Source organism: Dama dama, chromosome 17, assembly GCF_033118175.1.
Source record: "Dama dama isolate Ldn47 chromosome 17, ASM3311817v1, whole genome shotgun sequence".
In the NCBI taxonomy this organism is placed as follows: domain Eukaryota; kingdom Metazoa; phylum Chordata; class Mammalia; order Artiodactyla; family Cervidae; genus Dama; species Dama dama.
This window is the reverse complement of record NC_083697.1, coordinates 36,546,903-36,566,567: the sequence shown is the minus strand read 5'-3', so window position 1 is coordinate 36,566,567 and position 19,665 is coordinate 36,546,903. Positions and strand designations below refer to the sequence as shown.

General features: G+C 37.8%; 2 protein-coding genes across 4 annotated transcripts in view; one reads left to right on the top strand and one right to left on the bottom strand.

The window, feature by feature from the left end:
- Positions 1–2,067: 2,067 nt before the first annotated feature.
- Positions 2,068–3,020, bottom strand: LOC133071905 (inosine triphosphate pyrophosphatase-like). The gene has a single exon (XM_061164748.1). It carries the CDS (start codon positions 2,993–2,995, stop codon positions 2,369–2,371), a length of 627 nt encoding a protein of 208 aa, XP_061020731.1. The 5' UTR covers positions 2,996–3,020; the 3' UTR covers positions 2,068–2,368.
- Positions 3,021–10,129: 7,109 nt separating this feature from the next.
- The window catches only part of SMARCAD1 (SWI/SNF-related, matrix-associated actin-dependent regulator of chromatin, subfamily a, containing DEAD/H box 1), a 91,325-nt gene continuing 81,789 nt past the window's right edge, over positions 10,130–19,665 (top strand). Inside the window, exons 1-2 of one of the 3 annotated variants that reach the window (XM_061164383.1) lie at positions 10,130–10,238; positions 10,843–11,081. In XM_061164383.1, the coding sequence (XP_061020366.1) occupies positions 10,892–11,081 (190 nt within the window). In that variant the 5' untranslated portion in view covers positions 10,130–10,238; positions 10,843–10,891. Of the gene's footprint in view, positions 10,251–10,389; positions 10,571–10,842; positions 11,082–19,665 lie in introns of those variants that run through there. The other 2 variants (XM_061164385.1, XM_061164384.1) reach the window with 2 other exon arrangements.

Genomic DNA, 19,665 nt, shown 5'->3' with positions numbered 1-19,665 from the left:
AACTGGTAATAGCACAGGCTTGTCTACTGGTGAAATGAAAAGTGGGAAATTTCAGAGATGTATTCAATTCAACATATATTAATTAAATATTTATTATACACATGGCTATTATAGTGTGCACCTGGGATACAGCACAATTTCTGTTTTCCTCAAGTTTATTATAACATGACTAAATATTAACCCTGTTTTACAGTAAGGAACTAAGGCTCAGAGAAAAAAATATGCCAAATAATTATTTAATTGGACTATGTGACAATTGCTATGTGTAATGTATATGTAAGTACCTCACCTAGTTCTTGATTTGGAATCAGGAACTATTTAAAAAACTACATTAAAATGTCCTCTAGGGAAAAATGAGCGGCCTTTCAATCAAGTCTACCTGATTGATGGTTGTCACTCTCCAAAGTTGATGTCATCATTTCCCCCAAATGAGTTCTTCCTCCTCTTCCTTTTTTCCCTATTTCAGGGGGACCAACTTCTACATCATTGTTTATTCCAGAATTCTCCTCTCCACCCTCCCCCACCCTGCCAACACATCTCAAACTACCAGTAAATCCTGCCAATTCTATTTTATAGTTTTGTTTCAAAATTCATCCTGTTTTCTCCATCTCTACTATTGCTACCTGGTCTAGGGATCCACCCAAATGACTTCATTTTAACTACTTCTTTATAAGTCCCTATCTCCAAATACAGAATCACCTGGATTTATGATGTCAACCTGTGAATTTCGGAAAGATGCAATTCAGCCCATGACAACTTCCTTTTGCATTATGTCAAGAGGCACATCGGAGAAGGCAATGGCACCCCACTCCAGTACTCTTGCCTGGAAAATTCCATGGATGGAGAAGCCTGGTGGGCTGTAGTCCATGGGGTCGCTAAGAGTCGGACACAACTGAGCAACTTCACTTTCACTTTTCACTTTCATGCATTGGCGAAGGAAATGGCAACCCACTCCAGTATCCTTGCCTGGAGAATCCCAGGGATGGGGGAGCCTGGTGGGCTGCTGTCCATGGGGTCACACAGAGTCGGACACGATTGAAGTGACTTAGCAGCAGCAGCAGCAAGAGGCACATAATAGCAAGTTCACCAGATCTCTGCATTGTAAGAATACATGTTTTGCTTTGTAATTAGCAAATCACCTGTGGAATGAAAACTTGAATACCCTGTGACTGTCCTATTCTTTGCCATCCTTTCAACCATTAATTGCTACCACCATCCATTAATGATTCTTGCTTACATTATTATTTTAAGGTTGCAAAGTAGTGATTTGGGCTTCCCTCATAGCTCAGTTGGTAAAGAATCCGCCTGCAATGCAGGAAACCCACGTTTGATTCCTGGGTATAGGGAAGATCCCCTGGAGAAGGACTTGGCAACCCACTCCAGTATTCTTGCCTGGAGAATCCCATGGACAGACGAGCCTGGCGGGCTACAGTCCATGGGGTTTGAGTGACTAAACCACCACCACCACCAAAGTAGTGGTTTGACAGTTTTATCGTTCCTCTATATTTATTAGCTGTCATTATTTTTACAGAACTAAGGCTTCATTTTTGGTGCACTCCAATTCAATGTTTATAAACACCAGAGTCATTTTCTTAACTGTTTAAAACTTCTGATCTTTTCCCCTGCCCTGAGGATTAAGTACAACGACCTGTAAAGGACTTTAGCCTTTTCCCTCCTTGTCACCACTTTACCTCCTTCACGGGTATATTTGTACTCACTTATTTGTAGCCACCGTTCAGGACTCTGCCATCACCTCTCCCATAGTTATCTCCAACAAATCGCAAGAGCCCCTCTTGTACCATATACTGTACTTTCACTATCACAGCATATATGGTACTATTTTGCAATTTACAGTTAATTATCTCACTGACAGATATTTAAGCTATCTGAAGAAATACAAGAATCACATCAGTCTTGTTCATTCTTATATTTCCCAGCACCTCTTATAGTTCTTTGGTACAGGGTAGTGGTTAATAACGATTAATTAAATAAAGTAATGGAAGTTATGTAATATATACAAATCTATATACATTATAATTTATGACTGACTTATAGAATTTATTTTTTTTTTTTTACCTTCTGGAATTTTTATTTGCTGCATTTAAAAAACATTGAAGGCTGTTTGTATGGTTCTTCCCCAAACCGTTAACCCTTTGAAGCATTAACACCCAAGGTCCTTTCAGGATTCCAGGCCTGGAGGGCATAAGAGACCACTGAATCCACAAGGGCAAGAGGATGGTGTTGTCCTTTGGCCAAAGTCTCTCCAAACAGAGCCAGCTGCTCCTGACAGCTGGGTAACACCGCCAGAAAGTGGTAATCCTGAAGGAAATACTTGGACAGGTGCCTGCCTGATAGAGGTGGTTTCAGGCTACCCCTCTCCAGATCCCCAGCCAGAGTGGTCATCACCGGCCCCAGGAGTCAAGCTGCTAAAGTATTCTTGCAACTCAAGCAGGGCCCGGAAGCGATGGGAAATGGTGTTCTTCTCAGCCTTGGGCATCTCTGCATACGTCTGCTCATATCCATCAGGCTGAAAGCAGGGGTCCCAGCCAAAGTCCCGGCAGCCACGGGGCACCACAATCCGGCCCATTGTCCGGCCCTTGAAGAGGCGTATGGGCTCATTCGGGTCCCCAGTGCTGAATGCGAATGTGCAGAGTGCATAGGCAGACTTGTCTTGGAACCCCTCCAGGAGCTGGTAGAGACCTTCAGGCTTTAACTTCTCCAGAAACCACTTTATGTAGGGGCCAGGGAGGCCCCCAAGGGCACTGAAGCACAGACAGGTGTCCTCCACCAGTACAGGGCCCCGCACCTGGCGAGCTGCCTCCTGACACTTCCGAATGGAAATCTCATCAGGCTCTCCTTGGTACTCTGGCAGGTCAATTTTCTGCGCCACCAAAGTGCACGGAAATTTATCTCCTAGACTCTGAATGACCTCCTCCAGCTTTTTGGCGTTCCCAGTGACAAACACGATCTTCTTCCCGGCCAAGGAGGCCGCCATGGTGATCCCCAGCTACCCCGCAGACACACCGCTGACTTATAGAATTTATATGGAGAAGGAAATGGCAACCCACTCCAGTGCTCTTGCCTGGAAAATTCCATGGACTGAAGAGACTGATAAGCTACAGTCCGTGGGGTCGCAAAGAGTTGGGCATGATTGAGGGACTTTTTACTTTTACTTACTAATATACCATTATGGAGAAGGAACTGGCAACCCACTCCAGTATTCTTGCTAGAGAATCCTGTGGACGGCAGAGGCTGGTGGGCTGCTGTCCACAGGGTCGCACAGAGTCGGACACAACTGAAGCGACTTAGCGCACGTATAGAATTTATAAGGATAATTTTTATTTAAAATGATCTTTCACATAATTTGATTATTGAAAACCTAAGCCATTGGGTAAGATGAATTGCACTCTAAAAATAATATTTACTTGACATTAACTATTGGCCAAGTCCTACCCTAAGCATGAATTATTTCAAATTTAATCCATAGAAACCCTCTAGCATGACTACTGTTTTCTAGTATGGGTACTTATATAACATATATTTAAACCCAGGTGTCTTTTGTTTCACAATGACTTTGTTAATTTTTATTACTTTCTTATGAAGAGTTCATCTTTCTCAATATAGCTGATTATAAGTTTATAATCCATGACTATTTTTTGAAGTCATGCTTTTGGTTCAATAACACTTCTACTGTCAAGAATACAGACATATGTACCAAAAGGCATCTATAATATTATCAAATACCTAAGTAGGAACAGTCCACAGACAATATACAGTGCATAAAAATGTAAAATATTAACATGTAATCTATTCCTAGAACTATGTTTTGACTAAGATCTAGCGGTAAGAAGTCTCCTGAATTATGTTTAATGTTTCTTTAATTTGAAATGGCTAAACGAAAGCAATAATTTATTTTCTTTTGGAATCTCTTCATAAAGACCAATTTAAGAACAAAAATATATATGTACAAGATTGATTACAATGATCCAGCCTGACTTAAATATATTCTGCAGCATAACATCTGCAGAGTGTCAGATAAAAAGGATAACTTCAAGGTGTGAATTACTACAACAAAATGAGATACTGCCAGTACAAATATAGTAAAATGTGGACTTGGATGTATGATTCAAATGATTCAAAGTATCAAGCACCATTCTGGCATTGTAGACAACCACAAAATAGTGGTAACAAAGTGTTGTGAAGAAACCGAATTGCACTGGGACAGTGGCAGAAATAGCAAAGTCTTATGTGTATTTTTGAATGAACTCAAGTTTCCAGCTGAAAGTATACTGACAATCATAAGATATGAATAAAGAGAAAAAAAATGGGAAGAAATTAGGTTAAAAAAACAAGTAAGGAAAAGATACAACCTACGATTTGCTCTTTAACAAGAAATTACTAAAAATGTGCATTATTTAGAGTTTAAATCCTACCTTTTTCCAGAAAAGTAATTACAACAGTTAATAAAATATGGCAAGTAATCAACAAAAAGGTGAAAAATATTCATTATTTTTAATCCCTTAAATTGTCAATGGCAGTTAATGGAGGTTTCAAGTTCTAGAAGTCACATTCAAGGATAGTTTCCCCTGGATTTATTCAAAATTATTTGGCTTGAGGATCTCTTCGTCAGAATTTCCTAATGTGATATCCACAGAATACACGGAGGTCCACGAACCTCCTGAAATTATGTACAATCCATCATGTGCATATGCAGTTTTCTGGAAGGCATCCCACAGCTTTTTAAAAATCAGGTTCTCAAAAGACGTTCATTACCATCCCCTGCACCTCCCCAAATTAAGAATGATTAATCTGGGAAAAGAAGTGTTTGCTTACAAATTGATATTTGTCTGTTTCCTGTTACCAAGGAAGAAAAATCTATTTAGTTTTATGATTTGGCATCTTCTGTTTTCCATTTCATATTGTGTGTGGGAGGTAAGATTACACAAGTTTAAATTTCCATTAATAACCAGGTGTGGTTTACATTTTTAAGATGTCAAGTTAAGGATCCAGGTTTGCAAATCCATTTTTAATCTCTGTTTCTCTTTCTTATTTTGCTTGCTTTCTCATTCAATTCAAATTTGGAAGGGTTGCTCCTTCCCCAAATTTCTTCATGTTTTTATTTTGGTGAATATAAGGCAAAAACAAATAAAACTTAACTTCCCAAAAAGCCTTTCCTCCTATTTGATGAAGAAATTTGAAAATTCTAGCAAACATTTTCACTGAGACCATTTCAAAACTAACAGGTAATTAACAGGATTTTGGCAGCTACAGGTTCTATGGTGAAACAGAAACAATAGGATATATATGTATACAGGAAGAGATTTACTATGAGGGATTGACTCACTTGATTTTTGAGGCTGAGTGGTCCCTCTGCAAGCTGGAGGTCCAGGAGAGTCAGTGGTGTTTTTCTAGTTCAAGACTCAAATCTGAAGGCCTGAGAACAGCTTTGAAGGAAAGAAAGGATGGATGCTCAAGCAGATTCAGTGAGTGGGTCTTTCTTCCACCATTTTGTTCTATGCAGACTCTCAATGGACTGGGTGATACCCACCCATATTGGTCCAGGCAATCTACATTAGTCAGTCTACCAATTCAAATGGTAAGTTTTTCCAGAAAGACCTTCACAGACACACCCAGAATTGATGATTTACCAGCTATCTCAGCATCTTTAGCCCAGTGAAACTGATGCATAAAATTATCCATCACAACAGCACCCCTACATGAATATTTATTTTAATGTAAAAGGTGAATTCTATCTCCATAGGTACCCTTGATAGTAATTTATTTCTGACATCTTGGTCACTGCATTTGAGTAATCCTATTGACAAAATTTTATTTTATGGTCTACATTTTAGACACTTTATCTTAACTACCATATTGATTCATAAATAACACTTTAATACAAATTAGAAATGATAATGCCTTTCTGTGACTAATTGTATATTTCTAAAGAAGAGGTGCCTTAAACCTCCTTTACACTACTTAAAGAATTATATATACTATTGTGGGAAATAATTCTTCTGGCAAAGAAGGCAGAGAGAAAATGTGACAACACGCAAACAAAACCTATCAAATGTTGACTTTTAGACTCAGTTACTCCAAACTTCAGGTGAACAGGAAATGAGCCTAAGATTTCTAGAGTTTCTGAATCTCAGTATTTTGCATGCTAAGGTGCTTCAGTCGTGTTCAATTCTTTGCAACCCTATCGACTGTAGCCTGCCAGGCTCCTGTCCATGGAGTTCTCCAGGCAAGAATACTGGAGTAGGTTGCCATGCCCTCCTCCAGAGGATCTTACCGACCCAGGGATGGAAAGCACATCTCTTAGGTCTCCTGCATTGGCAGGTGGGTTCTTTACCACTAATGCCACCTGGGAAGCCCCTCTCAGCATTTTAAGAAGGGAAAATAAAGAACATTTTAGTTATAACTGAGAGAATCAGTACATTTGAGACAAAAATGTTGGAAAAAGTTGGATATGTTCCAATTATCTATATCTACATATCAAACCCAACCCCAAATTAGTGGTTAGCCATTTTATTACAGATTACAATTTTGTAGGTCAGAAATTTGGGCCAGGTGTACTCAGTAATTAAAATTTGATTATTTCTTTCTCATTTACTAGTTGAAACACTTTTATAAGTAGCCACTTCCCTTCGTCCATTATTTGATTACTTAGTAGAGCCCTTTATGGATAAAGGGCAAGATAAAAGAGTGATTCTTTCCCCATACTTTTCATGATAATTGTTTCCTTTCATTCCCTAAAGATAAAGTTGTTTTAAATATCGAAAAAAACTCATATATTTAAACATATTTAATGGCTTTCAAATAACTGCAATTTTTAACCGTATTAAAGTTCAAATTGTACCATCTTTGACCCTTGGTAAGAGCCTCTTCAAGTTGACTCCTGAAACTTTTTGACATGATGTTAGTGGTCTTTGAAAATTTCTTTGCTTTTCACTTTATGAAATCATTCCAGGTTCATTCTGTACATTTCCTACCCTGACTGGAAAAAAGTCCTGGTTTTCTTTAGTGGTAAATGATATTTCAAGACCACAGTCTTGGAGGTAGGGAATAATATAAGCTTTCTTAGGCCTTTCCAGTGGACACAGATATTATATAGTATGTGTCTCAAACCTCATAAGTTCCTGCAAATATTTTCAATTCAAATAAAGGGCCATCTGTACTCTAGTATTTGCCCTCTAACCTCCTTTTAACATGTGTATATCTCCTTTCTTTAAAGTCTAAATTTTACTAGAATATGTCTTGGTGTTGGCCATCTGGGTTGATATTCTCAGGTAAATGATATATTCTTCCAATACATAGTTTCAAATCCTTATGATTTCCAGTAACTGGTTTTTGAATTATAGCTATAGTTACTTCTTCCACACCTTTGCTTTGATTTCCTTCTTTAGTGACTTCAATTATAATTATGTTGGACCTTCTCTGCTTATCTTTAATATCTATTGTCTTGAAATATATTTAGGTTTATATTGTTAGTTTTCAAGATTTAACACTCTTTTCCCCCTCTATTTCTCTTAAGGCATTATCCATTATATTTGTTTATCTATGTTTTACATCCAGTTTAATCTAAGATTTTTTTTTTTACTTCTCTTTCTTTCTTGAGGTGTGGCAACTCTTTTCTGAGATTTGTAAGCTCTGATTTATGTTGGTCTTCCATAGCATGCATCATTTTGAAGAGTCTCAGCTTATTCTAAAACTTATTTCTGTTTATCTATCTGCTCTGAAATTTTGTCTAGTTATTACTACCATTCATTCACTCAACAAATATTTACTGTGTATGTACTTTGTGCAGACGGTCGTTGTAATCTGAAGTTGACCCACACTAGACAATCAAGCTTATTGTTTTATTCAACTAAAATTTTGTATTGGTAATGCAACAAAAAGTTGACTAGTATGCCATATTTATAATTATTAAGATCTAACTATGTTTAGTCTCAACAGAATACTTTTACATCATGAATTGGTCATTCTTGAAACCTTCATTTCTTTACCCCTGTAAGCTGGATTTATGTCTTTGGGAACATTTTAAAGATGTATTTCCAAGATATAAAATTAATTTTTTTTTCTTGCACAAATGAATGATATTGGGTTGGCCAAAAAGTTTGTTTGGGTTTTTCTGTAATAAATTAATATCTTAAGTTTTTGGCCAAACACACACACACACACACACACACACACACACGATCTAGAAAATTGCTGAGTCCCAATCCTTTCCTCCACATCTCTGTAGATACTGCAGAATTACCTTCAGGCATTTAGTTTAATGAACAAGTTTTTTACTAATTTTTTTTGTCCCTTTATAGGCTCTATAAAGGGGGTTTTTTGGTGTGAAAAAAAAAGGCTTGCAAGACTTTTTTTGTAACTTCTTGAAGTTAAAAAAATTTTTTTAGGAAACTTTTAGTGGATAGTCTCAGCATTATAATCAACTACACTTCAATTATTTTTTAAAAGAACTTAAAAGTAGAAAACAAAAAAAAAAATTAGTCATTACCATAGTCAGTGAGAATGAGCCAAAAGTTTTAGCAAAAGTTATAAATCTAATGAATATTTTATTCCTTAAAATAAACATATAGGTTTGTTCAAATCATCAAGTGAGTTCCTGGAATAAGGTGGAATGCTTTTGAGTACTTGGTTCTCAAAATGCTCTGCTCACATGGCTCCAAATGGCTAACAGTGATTTTTTTCCCCAGGTCTTCTCTGTTGAGGGCGAACTGTGTTGCTAGTATCTGTATCTTTAGACCCAATGTGTAGCCAAAAAGTCCCTAGGTCAAAGGGGTGATAAAGTGGTAGGGTGAAAGTAAGTTTGCCAAATACAATACAGGACACCTTGCTAAACTTAAATTTCAGACGAACAACACATAACTGTTTAGTATGGACAAGTTCCAAATATTGCATAGGACATAATTATGCTAAAAAAATACTCATTGTTTACCTAAAACTCAAACTTAACAGAGCATACTTTTTGAAAAACTATGCCAACACCTAAGTAGTGTCAGAGCTGGACATTTGAGGTGGGTGTCCATATGCATGAACACAAGGCCCCTAATGGTAGCAAAGATGTCAAAAGTATCATCAGCCACAATTAAAAGATGAGGAAACTGAGACTAAGAGATGTTATTTACAATATGACCAAAGTCATCAAGCTAATCGAATTCATTTTCAATGCTAGATCTTTCTGAATGTAAAGCAAAGATTCATTTTTTTCTATTACACATACAGCACAGTGAATACAGTTAATAATACTGTATTGCATATTTGAAAGTTGCTAAGAGGAGATGTTAAAGCAAATATTTTTCATTAACAAAAAGAATTTACTAAGTTAATGCATAAATCTAGGGCATTTCATGGGATATCAAGGATAGGAACAATGGAAATCCCAATTGTTCAATCATTGATCCTGAATCTTATGGACCCAGAAAATTAATTACATAAGTGTGCCCATATTGGCAAAATTGTGGGTTTACCTTACGCAATTCAAAACACTGATTTAAAAAGTGTTAATTGGTTTACAACGACCAATGTATTTGGCAGAAGAATGATTTATAGAAATTCTTCAAGGTAAATGCCAACCAGGGGATCAAATTACGATTCAAAAACTGTTTAATGTTAGAGCAAAGAGAGGAAATTTTCTTAAGGTAATACTTCTATCCCGATACGTGAATTGTCATATTTCACTCTGGGAATAATCCCACCAACAGTGCAGAGGCAGTTAATACGTTTTTAAGTTCAACATACCTCGATTTTCCCTCTTCACTACTTAACATCTGCAGTCCTCAGTTTCCCTGTTTTATAAAAACAGGCTTCTTGAAAGGGTTGCGATTCTACGTAATGCCTTTAGAACGGTGTTATATTGTTTACAGATTATATAAATGTATAGATTATAATATTAAATATTCTTATTAGGCTATTTATTGTCATTGTGTTACTTATTATTGTTCTACCTAAGAACTTTCTGGCTAACCTGGAGAAACAGGCCACAAGCGCGCTTCCAAGGCAAAAAGGCGGATACGGGTTACCATGACAACGGCGCGCGCCTAGACATTTTTTCCCCTCGCACGTCGCTGGGGAAGAGAAAAGCCTAGGTTGCGTGTTGCGTCATCACTACGCGCTCATTGGGCTTCTCCGTGCTCTTTTAGAAGGTCCCGGCCCGGCTACCGTCGCTGCACGCCAAGAATTATTTTTTGCTTTTCAGTCTTTGTTAAGCCCACCGAAGTTGCAAGACTGTAAGTACTAGGGTAAGAGTGATAGAGAGCAAGCGATCGTTGAAAGAGATGCCGCAGCAGTCTGCACTTCGAACCTTCCCTGTGTTTTCTTGATCCTATCAGCTTCCTCTCAGCTGGGCTCGCGCCGCGTCAACTTCCGGGCGGGTGCCCGCCACCACGGCCTCCGCCGCTCCTCTGCTTTGGACCCTTTGTGTCCCTGCAGTGTCGAGGCACGGGCCCTGGCACGTCCTTTCTCGAGGCAGGGAGCATCTTAGTACAGGGAGCCTCTCACTGTGGGCGGGCGCGCGGCCCGCAGGGGAGTTAGCGTGGGGAACGTGCCCGCGCGTGCTGGGGTAAGAGGAGGTTGCGCGAGGGTCAGCGTGTGGTTCTAGGAAGGAAGGGCGGGGGTGGGGGAGAGAGGGAGTGAAAAAAGCAATGGAAAATTTTAAAAGGATACCCCTGTCCACCTGATTGTTATGGCCTAACAATGAAGCGCAGCCATAATAATCATGCTGAGCCAGTGGCATGTTTGCGGGCACTTAATTGCCTTGGGAATGAACCGCCGTGGCTTTGTATTTTATATTGTTTTCATGGCCTTTTTTCTCTTTTTATTTTCTCCCTGCAGATAGTTCATTTAAAGCTCCAAACCCCACTAAGTGGTAGTTTATATCAATATGAATCTTTTCAACCTGGACCGTTTTCGCTTTGAGAAAAGAAATAAGATTGAGGAAGCGCCCGAAGCAACCCCTCAACCCTCCCAGCCTGGCCCTTCTTCACCAATTTCTCTTAGTGCTGAAGAGGAGAATGCTGAAGGGGGAGTTAGCAGGGCAGGCACCCCTGATTCAGATGTAACTGAAAAAACAGGTGAGTTACAATGTTGCAAATTGATACAGCATCAAGAGAGTTTCCTGTTTTGTTTTGTTTTTTTTAAGAAAAGCAGAAGAGATTCTGAGTTTTGTTCTTGATGTCATACGTACTGATGCATTGTCCTTCACCATGCCCTTTTACATACAGCTTTGGGACTGCCATAGGCACCGTGTACCTCCAACTGATTATCCATACATAGTTATTTCACTTCTGCGTTAAGTTCTTAAATACGGCCCAGTGATGGCAGCTAAAATCAGAATTTAGGTCAGAATGGCAGCTATGGGAAAAAGAACTAGGTGATTCAGTCCTATGATAGATTTCGAGGCTGTTTTTGCCAAACGTTTAAATTCATTCCAGTATTTCTCCAAAAAAAATTTGATAACCTGCTGTGAGCTAAGAGCACCTTTATTCAAGGTGCCTGAAGAAAACATCTATGAACAAATGAAGAGCAGGTCACATTCAGATTTTGCCAACCACCTGACTTCCAAAGTGCATATGAATAATTTTTTTTCCTCTTTTTTTTTTTTTTTTAATGTGGACCATTTTTTTTAAAGTCTATATTGAATTTGTTACAATATTGCTTCTATGTTTTGGTTTTTTGACCCCAAGGGATCTGGGATCTTAGCTCCCTGACCAGGGATCTGAACCCATACCTCTCTGCATTGGCGTTTGAAATCTTAACTATTGGACAACAGGGGAAGTCCCAATAATTGGTGTTCTTCATGGTGGTTCTTCATTTTTTTAACCTCTTCAGCAAATTGTTACAAACAGTAGGGTTTGAGAAGGAGCCAAAAATTAGCATTCCCATTTTAATCTGTGTTCTTCTGACAGTTAACTATTAGTATATATTTGAACTGCTGCTGTGTTTTAGTCATAATGGTGAGTGCTTCACATTCTCTTATTTAAAACAGGTCTACAAGATATCCACATTTTGCTGAAATGGGGCCTGGTGGGTAAAGTTAGGAAGTTGGTAGAACCAGAGCTCAAATCCAAGCAATCTCAATTCCTGAACGTAAACTTTAAATCATTTATGTCACTCAATTTCTTATGAAGGATGAAAGGAATATTATAAGTTATACTTTAATGTTTATTTCAGTAATACCCTTTTTAGTGTAAAGCTCAGTATTTCATAAGCAGCTTTTAAATTACAGAATTGGTAATATATGTCTTTACCCTTGACATCCCCATTTTGTTTGCTGTTCTACTTAAGTATAACATTGAAGACAGTCCCTACAAGTTATGATTAGAATAACAATTTAAATACTTAGGTATAATTGGAGCTTGATGGAACAATTTGGTAGATTTAACTAACTGGTAATTAGGAGTCAACTTTTGAAAGGCTTTGTTTATCTGAAGAATTTTGAACTTACCTAAATTCATACTACTGAAAGATTTAAGCACGAGTGACATCCCTGTGTGCATTCTTTCAGCAGATAATTTGGTTTGCATAACATACTGTCCTTAATGTCTAAACATCCAGGTACTTTAATATTTTAACAGTAAATATTTTAATCTGTTTATTCTGTAGTTAGGGAAGGAAAGGCCAGGGTGTAGACTTGGGATTTTGAGTCCTTGGAAGCCTCTGCTTCTTCATTTTAGTAAAATGGGATATTGAACAAGTCACTCAGATTATCTGAGATCCACAGTTTTTTCATCTCTAAAATAAAAACACTTTGTAAAGTGGAATTTAATGAAATGTTTCAGTTATTTATCAATATTAGTAATGTAAAATTTTTAGTTGCTTTTTCTAATCAGAAGGTGTTTATTCTGCTTTCCTTTTTTACCGAAGGAGACTTCACTTGTTTATCTTTATTTGGACTTTCTATATGTAAATTCCTTTTAAAACTGAGATTGCCTTTAGAAATTGTGGGGTAAGTCTTAATGACACTTGGGAATTACAAAAATCAAGTTTGTTCCAGGAATGGTGAGGGTTCATCCTACTCGGAAGAGAGAGCTTTGCTTACAGAAAAGATTATTGTAATTGATCCTGTAGATTTTTGAGAATCTTGAAAAGTAAGGCAAAGCTTAGACTTAATATTATAGGTACTCCAGAGGTACTTGTTTAGTCGCTAAGTTGTGTCTGATTATTTGCAGCCCCAGGGGCTGTAGCCCACCAGGCTCCTCTGTCTGTGAGATTTCCCAGGCAAGAGTGCTAGAGTGGGTTGTCATTTCCTTCTCTAGGAGATCTTCCTGACCCAGGGATTGAACCCAAGTCTCCTCCATTGGCTTGCAAATTCTCTACCACTGAGTCACCAGGGAAGCCCTAGGGTAAAATAATGAAAGAAGCTTGTTTTGTTAAAAAAAAAAAAAAAATCAGTCTGACAGTCATGAATACTATGTATTGCTAGAGTGTAGTGTTTAAAGGGAGAGAAATCATTTGGGAAGCTCTTATAATCCAAACAATGATGGCAGTACAAACAGAAGAACAAGACTTAAGACATTTCAGAGTAAGAAAGTGCAAGATTTTATATCTGGGTCCTTGTGTAGGAATGAGATAAAATGAATGTTAAGAATTTTAGTTTAAGTAGTTGAGGGGGATAAAGGTAGTTCTATACATCAGAATAGGTATGAAGTACCCACTGTAAGACCTTGGGCATGCCTTTAAAAATTCAAATGAGAATCAAAGGTCCTGCCCTGAGTTTGAAAGTGAAAATCGCTCAGTCATGTCCAACTCTGTGATCCCATGGACTATACAGTCTCCAGAATTTTCCAGGCCAAAATACCGGAGTAGGTAGCCTTTCCCTTCTCCAGGGGATCATCTCAACCCAGGGATTGAACCCACATCTCCCATGTTGCAAGCAGATTCTTTACCAGCTGAGCCACTAGGAGAGCCTGCCAGTTTAGCAGTAGACCAAAAGCAGGTTAACTTAGCATGGGGGGAAAGGGGTGCTGAATGAAACATCAGGCCTTGGGCCCATGGCATCCCAGGTGGCGGTAGTGGTAAACAACCCTGCCTGCCAGTGCGGGAGACATACGAGACCCTGGTTCGATCCCTGGGTTGGGAAGATCCCCTGGAGAAGGGAATGGAAACCCACTCCAGTATTCTTGCCTGGAGAATCCCATGGACAGAGGAGCCTGGTAGGCTGCAGTCCATGGGGTCCTAAAGAATCAGACACAATTGAGCATGCGTACACACGGCTCGGTGGAGAGGTTGACACACTCAAATTGGATCTAAGATCAGACTGAATATGGACATTGGGGAATCTGTGGACGTATCTTGGGGATATGAGTATTGACCTTTCTTTATCATCAACCGGTAATTTACTCTTATTATGAAGAATGATGCTACATTTGTTTATTTAGATCAATTTTAGGGTCTGAGTCCACTTACAGGATAGAAATTGTATGAGGTTAAAATTACCTGTTATCACTCTTTCTCGGATAATCCAGTTATTTTACCTAAGAGTTAAGGTTTTATTTCCTACCACTCTCCTTCAGTTACTGTGCCACAGGGACACTGTTCCTTGAATATACCAAACTCCATTCAATCTTTCCTTCTTCCTATTTGCTCTTCCATCTGCCTCCAAGAGGTTTTCTGTGGTTATCCGCATGTGACTCTGTTGTTGCATTAGGACTTAGTGAAATGTTACCTTTTTTAAGAAGGTCTTTCCTTGAGCACTCTCTAAAGTAGCAACCCTCACCCCCTTTACTGTACTTTCTGTATAGTATCCATCACTAACTTTGCATTATGTATTTATGTTCCACTTAGTAGACTGTGAGATCTTTGAGAGCAAAGACCTGGTTTACCTATCTGTCCATCCCCATTGCTCAGAACAGTGATTGGTGCATAGTAGGCCTTCAAAGTATGTGTTGAAAACAGGAGTATTGAATGATACTTTGTACATATTTTTAAAACGTCCCTCTTCCTCTTTATGATCTTGAAACAGTGCCATAGCCATCAGTCATCTTTAGCCTTGGATACTTGAAACTACTTTGGATAGAGGACAGGCTCCCTTAATCCAGCCTTTGGATATGAGGGCATACATTTAACCTGTGGGTCACCTCCCCCCAACTCATTTTATTTTACTCTCATTAATGCCTGACGTTATCAATTGTTACTACTTACATTCTCTTTTTTATTTTACTCTTCTGGGTTTGGAGAGAATAAAGCAGTGACAAATACGTGTGAGAGGAGAGAATCTACTATGTTTTATGCATAAAGAATAAAACGAACTAAGCATGATCCTCAAGGAGCACCAAGAGGAAAGAACATAAAATTGTATATGGTTAAAATAACACAATGTGGTAACTTGTAATAAGGGAAGATATTAAGCAGTGTAGGACCATAATCTAATTCACAGTGATTAAATTATTCCTTCTTTCTGCAGAGAATCAGGAAAAGTCATAGAGAAATGACTGAGTGAACACTAAACAATGACTCGTTGCTTATTCAGTGAACAAGGGATAAAAGCATGTTGCCTTGGAATGTGGTGTGTGAATGGAATAGGTGAAATTAGTATGGAAGAGGAGGTGAGGGGCAGTATGCATGAAGCAGAAAAGATTTAGAAACAAAAACTTGTGGGTTTTGAGGGGCCTATTTATATGCTTTCCCAGGGAGAATGGACTTTATTTGGTATACATTATAGAACATTTCAGTATGGGAGAAACAGTAATGAAACTGTTGCAATAATTAAAGCCTAAATATAGGGAAATGACAGAGGAGGCAGCGTAGAGAAGTTTTATATGATATGTATATGATGATATTTGATGATCAGTTAAATGTGGAGAATTTAAAGGTAGTGCAAATATTCTTGCTTGGACAGCTGAGTGAGTAGGACAGCTGAGTATCAACTGAGTTAGTCAGCAGGATTAAGAGGTAGATACCAAAACGTGTTGAATTTGAGTCACCGCCTAAGTTTTAGTAGCAAGGTCTAGTAGAGAGTTAAACATTGGAGTTTAGGGCTCAGAGAATGGTTGGAATATGAAAAATCAACTTTGAAGTCTTCCTTGTGGTAGTTACCTGCCCCCCCCCCCCCCCCAAAAATGTCCTAAACAAAATAGATAGTAAGAAACATCAGTATTTAAAAATGGATAAAGGAAGGGAAACCAATGAAAGATATAAAGGATGACAGAATAGTAAGCAAATGGTAATGCCCTGAAAGCAAAAGAAAGAGTTTCCAGGTTGGTGTTGTATAGTGAACAGTATCAAATGTTGCAGAGAAATCAGTTTGAATGAGATCTGATCAGAGACCACTTTGCTTTGAAATTAAAGTTCCTGTTGGCCCATAGCAGTTTCAATAGAAAACTAAGCAGGTGAAGCTTCCTACTCCATCAAGGGAAAGAGAGAAACAGCTTGATGAGAATGTCAAGAAAAGATGTCTGAGGAACATTGAAAATTGAGCATATTTTTTAGCAGAGGGAAAGAAGCTAGTGGAGGGGGAAAGGATGAAAGACGGGGTGGTATCTGATGAGAGGCATCAGGGAGGTAGGAGTGCAACCTTAGCTGGGCTGTTTAACTTTGAGAAAAAAATAAAGACACATTTTACCCAGGGGAATGGGAGTGAAAGAGAAAAATAGATGGTTCATAGGTGGTTCTGAGGCTGGAATGGAGGAAAGCTTTAGTGTATGCTTGATGAATTTCTTCTCTTAATGAAATAGTCTTCTAAAGTGGTTGCTATTTTGATGTGGTCGTCATGTTGAAAGTAACTGTTGTTAATAAGTAAGAGGAAAAATTTTTTTAATTTTGCCAGTTCAAAAAAGATTCCTGAGGAGCAATGCTCTGCCACTTACAGATTGTATAATCTTAAGTTATCACTTTTGGACTTCACTTCCTTTGTCCAGTTGTTCTCTGAAATCAAAATGAATAAGATCATTTGAATGATGAAGCTGCAAGTATCATTTTAACCTCATGATTCTTAAATATTTAAAGTATCATTCAATAGTTAAAGAATCATTGAATGATACTAATTATTGAGTCCTCTTAAGTGTGTGTGGCTAAAATGTGAATCCTCATTTTATCTTTGGATAGAAATTCTGGTTTCTTAATGTCTGCTAGTATTAGTTGAAGAGTCGTATTTGTTAAAAAGATTAGTGCTCCATTGTTATAATAAAAAGTACTGTGAGTCTAAATGTCTTAAATTCATTTTAAATGTACATTTTTTTGTCTTATGTTTTCCTTTTCTACCTTCTTAGTTTTTGTGCTTGACTACTTTCTTCAAAATAAAATGTTATATAAAAAATGATTATAACAATTGTGTAATGGAGAGACTCTAATGTAATCTTTTCATTTCATGTTGGTATTCTTTTCATTTTTTTCCCTACCTATATGTATTCTAGGTTTTTGTTTTTTTTGTTTTTGTTTTTTTTTTAGATAAAATAGTATTATGTATATTGTAATGCAGCTCACTATTGACTAAAAGTAGATTTTTGGGGGGAGTCCCCCGAATGCCACACTGCATGTGCTTAGTTGCCCAGCTGGGTATTGAACACATGCCTACAGCATTGGAAGTGCAGTCTCTTAACCACTGGACTGCCAGGGAAGTCCCCTCAAAGTAGACTTTTTTGATATTTTCCATGTTAGTTCATATAAAATATGCTATACTTGAATTGTTTTTAGTGACTACAGTATGTGTTATACATTGATGTATTGTAATTCATATAGTTTCCTGTTAATAGACATTGATTGTTTTGGTTTATTTCTTCTTTTTGTTTTTAAAGAATGCTGTAGTGACTATTCTTTTATATAAATGTTTTTGCTTGTGTACAATCTGTGGAAAAATTCTGGGAAATGAAATTGTCACGTTAGAAGGAATATGAATTAAAATTTTAGTAATTGCCAAATAACCCATCATCATAGTTTTACCAGTTTGCACTAGACTACAGCCTGGTTTTCAGATGTCTACTTTTTCATATCAGGCCAGAATATTGCAAACCTTTCTAATCTTTAAAAGGCTAATGAACAATTATATTGCTTTGTTTTTTTTTATTCCAGTCTTTTAATCCTGTTTGTTGTTTACAGCAGAGAAGTTTTACATTTTTAAATGGTCAGTTTGTTCATCTTTTTCTTTAAGGCTTATGGTTTTAGGTCCCAATCAGAACTGGTAAAAGAAAGCCATTCCCTGTCACCACATTATAAATATATCCATCCATATTTTCTTCTTTCACATCTGTGGGATCTTAGTTCCCCATACACGGATTGAATCCAGTGAAAACCCAGAGTTCTAACCACTGGACCACTGGGAAATTCCCTGAGCAGTCATATTTTGAAAGCAGTCTTTTTTTATGAGCAGTAGGTGTAACAACAGTGGGTTTAAAATACTTAGTAAGCAATGTTATAAACAAATGTTCTGTCATCCAGGCTTTGTTCCCTTTATAGAGCATAGGCAGAGTAGATTTAGCATAATTCTTAAGAGCCTTAAGATTTTTGGGAATGATAAATTAGCAGTGGCTTCAATTAAAGTCACCAGCTACATTAGCCCTTAACAGGAAACTCAGCCTATCCTTTTAAGCCAGATATTGACTTCTCCTATCTAGCTCTGGAGGTCCTAGATGGAATCTTCTTCCATTAGAAGGTTGTTTGGTTGACACTGAAACTTTCTTGTTTAGTGTAGCCACTTTCCTTAATTATCTTAGCTAGATCATATGGATAGCTTGCTGCAGTTTCTACATCAGTGCTTCCTGCTTCATCATGCACTTTTAGGTTACGGAGACAACTACTTTCCTTCAGCCTTATGAACTAACTTCTTCAAGCTTCAAACTTTTTTTCCCTGCAACTTCCTCACCTCTATCAGCCTTCCTAGAATGGAAGAGATAGGGTCTTGCTCTGCGTTAGGCTTTGGCTTAAGGGAATGCTGTGGCTGGTTTAACCTTTTATCCAGACCACTACAAGTTTCTCCGTATCAGCAATAAAGCTGTTTGGCTTCTTGTTTGTAGATTCACTAGAGTAGAATTTCTAATTTCCTTCCAGAACTTTGCCTTTGCATTCACGTCTTGGCTAACTGCTGCAAGAGGCCTAACTTTCAGCCTGTCTTTGCTTTTGACCTGCCTTCTCACTAATCTTAAACGTTTCCATCTTTTTATTTAGAGAGAGGAATGTGCTACTCTTCCTTTCTCTTGAATACTTAGAAGCCATTGGAGGGTTAGTATCTGACCTAATTTATTGTTGTGTCTTAAGGAATAGGGAAGCTGTAAGAGGTGGAAAGTGATGAAGGAAATGGCAGGTGGGTGGAGCAGTCAAAACACATAAAACGTTTTATCAGTTTGCCATTTTATATGGGTGCTTTTGGGGTACCTAAAACAACTACAACAGTAATATCAAGGATCACTGATGACTGATCACCATAACAAACATCACCATAAAATATTTGAAACATTAAAAGAATTGCTACCAAAATATGGCACAGAGACATGAAGTGAGCAAATGCTGTTGGAAAAAATGTCAGTAACCTTGCTCAACATACGGTGCCATCAACCTTCAATTTGTAAAAAAAACACAGTGTATCTGTGAAATGCAAGAGAAGAGGTATTCCTGTACTGTAGATTTTAATGTGTTTTTGCTTTTTCTTCTTCTTGGACCTGAAAGTTTAAAGGAGTGGTTTCTTTTATTTTTCTTGTTTGTTTGTTGTTTAATTTCCAAATAACT

Bases quoted from the DNA above. Each gene is read 5' to 3' on its own strand.
- LOC133071905 (XM_061164748.1), bottom strand. From the start codon at position 2,995: ATGGCGGCCTCCTTGGCCGGGAAGAAGATCGTGTTTGTCACTGGGAAC.